General features: G+C 29.4%; 1 protein-coding gene across 1 annotated transcript; it reads left to right on the forward strand.

Moving 5' to 3' along the window:
- Window positions 1-2019, forward strand: LOC111627426 (tRNA (uracil-5-)-methyltransferase homolog A-like). Its single transcript, XM_023370993.1, has one exon. It carries the CDS (start codon window positions 133-135, stop codon window positions 1909-1911), a length of 1779 nt encoding a protein of 592 aa, XP_023226761.1. The 5' UTR covers window positions 1-132; the 3' UTR covers window positions 1912-2019.
- The last annotated feature ends 3164 nt before the right edge of the window (window positions 2020-5183 follow it).

Below are 5183 nucleotides of genomic sequence, written 5' to 3' on the forward strand. Positions count from 1 at the left end.
ATGGAAGACACGTGAATATTGTATATTTGATATTTGTGAACGTGTTTTTGTATTTTCTAATTGAAAAGATATCAACATTGTTTGATATCTTTTCAATTAATAACTGTATACCATAACAGCTTAAAAAATAAAATGGATACAGTAGATTCAGGAAATCAACAAGTCTCTGAAATGAGAGACGAACACCCTTTAAACGAAAACATCGAAGATGTTAAAGAAGAAGAAGAAAAAGAAGCTGAAAAAATTATTGATCCTTATTTTTATACAAAGAGAGATGAATTTACTTCAGAAATTTTTAAAATTGAAATAGGTAATCTTCCGCCTTTTATTAGATATGGACCATTGAAAAAACTTTTAGGGACTAAACTAAAGTTAAATCCTCATAAAATAAAGACGATTGGAAATTCGCCATTATATTCATTCGTTACATTCAAATGTGAAGAAGACAGAGAAAAAGCTCTCAATGTTTTGCAAGGATATGAGTGGAAGGGAAGAAAACTGCAAGTTAAGAAAGCAAATCCTATGGCAGATCCTTTAGTAAAAAAAAGAAAGCAAGGTAATGCAGAAGATTCACCTGCAGTAAAAAAAGCTAGAATGGAAGGAAGTGATATACCTATATCAATTCAAATAAAAAATGCTGTTCATCCATTATGGAATTTGCCTTATGAAGAACAACTTAAATCTAAGATGAATCAGATATCTCAGTTTTTAATAAAATTATGTGTACGTATTGAAAAGACAAATACGTACTTAAGGCATTGGAGTCAAAAACAAAAGAAGCTATATGAAGGCATGTGTTGTGAACTATTGCCAATTAAACCTTCTCCAGTCACTAGTGCTTATCGAAATAAATGTGAATTTACTGTTGGAAAGCATCTTGATACTGGAGAGAAAACTGTAGGTTTCAGATTAAATTGCTATAAAAGTGGTTCAATGAGTGTTGCAGAACCTGACGAATGCATAAATATTCCAGAATCAATGTTAAAAGCTGTAAAATCATTTCAAGATTACATAAGATCTTCAGATAAGGATGTTTTCAATCCTGAAACTCATGAAGGTTATTGGAGGCAACTTACTGTGAGGACTGGCAAAACTGATGTTTTATTAGTTGTAGTAATGCACCCTCAAAAATTGGAAGAGGAAGAATTACAAAAAGAGAAAGAAGCTTTAGTGGAATATTTTCAGAATGGATTGGGTAAGATGTGTGGAGTGACTTCTCTTTATTTTCAGTCATTTGTGAAAAGAGAATCTAATAAAGATTTAATTATGACACATCTTTGGGGGAAAAAATACATTGAAGAAAATGTATTAGGATTAAAATTTCAAATTAATCCTGAGGCCTTTTTTCAAATAAATACATCTGGAGCCGAAGTTCTATATTCAACAATAGCAGAATTAGCTGAAATTGATAATGAAACAACTATTTTAGATATTTGCTGTGGCACTGGTACAATTGGATTATGTTTAGCAAAAATTGCACCTAAAGTTATTGGTATTGAAATGTGTTCTCAAGCAATAGAAAATGCAAAATCAAATGCACAGATAAATAATATAAATAATGTTGAGTTTGTATGTGGGAAAGCTGAAGATTTTATTCAAACTGTCCTTCAAAAAGCAGATACAGAAAATATTGTTGCCATTGTAGATCCACCTAGAGCAGGACTTAATTCCAAAGTTCTTAAATTCATAAGGGCAAATGAGAAGCTTAAAAAACTTATATACATTGCTTGTAATCCAGATGGTGCTATTCAGAATTTTGTTGATTTGTGTCGTCCTGTATCTAATAATTACAGAGGAGAATCATTTGTCCCAACTAGAGCAGTGGTTGTTGATTTGTTTCCACATACTAATCATTGTGAATTGGTAATTGTGTTTGAAAGATACAGCAAAACTAAGGAGAATAATGCTTAATGTCATTTTACAAGTTTATTAGAAATTTTTATATCATATTATTGAATCAGCATATTATTCAATAATATATTTAGAATTTTTATAATTTAACACAAATTTTTAAATATGTTCAGATCATAAATTGTATGANGTATACTGTATTAGAAAAAAATACATTTTTATGTTCTATTCATTTTGTACGTATCCAGTTGAACTGTTTTCGACACGTATACAAATGATTAAAAAATGTTTCAAGAAATATAGTCGACCTCCTATAACACTGTTGATAATTCCGTTTTATATGAATTCCATGTTGTACGAGTCACTTAGATTTTACAAATATATGTGACAGGCTGTGAATGGCTCACGAATTTGTAAAATCTAAGTGACTCGTACAACATGGAATTCATATAAAACGGAATTATCAACAGTGTTATAGGGGGTCGACTGTATAAATGTATATTATACAGTTTTTCTACATTAAAATTTTAAACGCATTGCATTAGCCTATTATTGGTACAATCTTTATTTCTTTATTTTTAATTCTAAATGTTTTTTCCATATTTTTAATGTTTATTCACTGTTAATCAAATTTTATGTCCTTCCTTCCATTTTTTGACTTTAATTATACTTTTTTGCTATGTCACAGTAAATAATAACTCAAATTTAACATATATATTTAATATATGCTTATACGCGTTCAGCCGGAAATGATTAGCGCGTTCAGCCGGAAATGATTAGCGCGTTTAGCCCAGCTGAATCATGTTAATATTCTGTAAAATCACTGCTTTAATGGTAAAAAATATAGAGATATACAACATGAATTTTTTTATTAAAATATCATTTGCGACAAAAAAATCAAGAATTTTTCTGCATTTTGTGTACAAATTTACATAAATCCCGTATTTTATTGACGTTTTAGTGCGTATGTAGGCTATATAAATATGAAAAAATACTTGTCAAAATATGCTATTAATTTCATATTCATTATTTATCATCGATAATTTTACGTAGAGGCAGTAGCGCCAACTTATACGGGCTCGTGGAGCTCGGGCCCACTCAATAATTTAAGTTCACAGAATACCAGTAATTTATTTATTCGTAATTTTGAACCATTTGCGTGGTAGTGTACTGTACAGCAGGGCTGTGGAGTTGGAAAAAATGTGTCGACTCGGACTTCGGCATTTTAAATTTTATTTAAATGAATGAAAAGTAATTTATATTTATTAATTTTTTTCAATTTCTTAAAGTTTATTTTAATCACATATTTCAAGTGATCATAGTTAAAGTATCCCTATGCAATGCTGTCAAGGGAGATTTAATAGTCTAAATCCTACCAAATTTGGTATGGTAACAATTCAGGATAGGAAAGACATTTCTGTAAAAAAAAAAAATTAGTACCAAAATTCATCACTATAGCACTTACTGTAGTGCTGCAAGTAACCAACTTATATGACACTAATACAAAGATCTTGTATTGCTCTACGTGGTTCCCATTCTGAAAGTAAAATCTGAAGGCAATGAACAATGTATTTAATAGACAATGACTGTAATTGATTTTCTGATGTTTCTTGCATAAAGTGAGGTACTGTCTCCCAAGACTGCCAAATTTGTAGTCCAACACACACTTCAGTGTCCCCTCAGTAAAAAGTCAAATTAAGATCATATGACTTGCAGTGCCAAAGTGCCATAATAATATCTTCTAGTTTAATTACCAGTACCAATGAACACCATTACTAAACCATTAATTCTGGTAACAGCATTTAATACACTATCAAACGAATGCTTTCAACCTTACCAAAGTGCCATAATAGTGAGTTTTTGGATACTTAAATTACAATCACCTGTTGTATATAAAAGACAGTTAAAGAAATGAAATTTATCTAGTCATTTTTCCTATAAAAAATAAAACGTTTTCCTATTATGATTCTACTTGCTATGGAGATTTTCAGAAATTCATTGTGCTGCTAAGACTAAGTGTTAAAGAACAATAACTACTAATAATTTTTTACACTACTGTATCTTCTTTTCACATAAATCAAACTAAAGAACAAAGATTGAGTGTAATAAAATGGATTCTTTATTTCAAACTTATACTGTGTTTCAGATAATAAGTGATGATAATATTTTGAAATGAAACATGAAAATGTGTTATATTTTGAAATATATTTTAATATAATAGTGATTTAAGAGAGTTTGACAGTCTAGATTGAAATGCAAAAGGATTGTCATGTTTCTTTCAAAAGGGTTCATATTCTAGTTATCTCTCTAGTTTATTTTTATCTTTGTTCAGTATGACTATCTTAAATATAATAAAGCATGGAGGAGACAATCATTTTTTGCAGTCTAGTTTTTTTAGATTGTAAGCTTTATTTAGTTAGAACTGCAATAAGAAAACTTGAGAAAAAAAGCAAAAATAACTTAGTAAATATTGATCTCAATTGATTCATTAAACCTTTATTAATCGATGTAACTATTACAAGATTAACAAAGTAATTAAATAGTTTTAAAAAAATTAAAACTTGCATATTAAACAAATTGGACAGGTGATATAAAAAACTTTCTAGTTGAAAATCACTAATGGTAGAATACTTCAAGAATAAAATACAACAGTTAAAATGTGCAAAAAACCTAAGTAAAATACTTTAAGTTGTCATAAAGTGATTGGGCTGCAATTCGAAAAAATTGTAGACCTTAAATTCCAACTGTTGTTCATCTACAGTATCTGTCTGTCCTTTCTTTATCTTGAGAATAGTGTTAGATAGATGAACGTTGAGATCAGATATGGAAAGCTTATGAACAGGAGGCTCCAGCTCCAATTAACTATATACAAACTTCTGGTCTAGATTGGGAGTCAAGTTTTCAACTCAAAAATTATCCCAGAATGGAGTTACATAGATGACCAGCATGACTTGTTATCAGGAAAAGTATGATGTACAGGGGCAAGATATTATTAATTTGAGACTGAGAGCATATATTTTTAGATAGATAAATTAAAAATTGCAGCTCGGCATTCTGACAATGTCACAGTAATTTTTGCTCATCACGTTTTGTCCAAATGTCAGTTTTTTATTTTGGTTTCCGAAAGTACACAAAATAACTTTGACCTACATTATGCTTTGCATGCTATTGTTTATGTGAAATAAGAAAACAGCTTTCAGCATGAAGTATCAAATTAGATGCATATAAAACACATTTCAGATGGATTTGTCATCTTAATTATTAATAATTTTTATTTTTAACTTTTTTATGTAACTAAACAGAATTTATTACATATTTTTATTTCAGCTTCC

Source organism: Centruroides sculpturatus, unplaced genomic scaffold, assembly GCF_000671375.1.
Source record: "Centruroides sculpturatus isolate CEXI.00-Female unplaced genomic scaffold, Cexi_2.0 scaffold424, whole genome shotgun sequence".
Lineage (NCBI taxonomy): Eukaryota > Metazoa > Arthropoda > Arachnida > Scorpiones > Buthidae > Centruroides > Centruroides sculpturatus.

Excerpts from the sequence above, each read along its gene's own strand:
- LOC111627426 (XM_023370993.1), top strand. The coding sequence starts at position 133 with ATGGATACAGTAGATTCAGGAAATCAACAAGTCTCTGAAATGAGAGAC.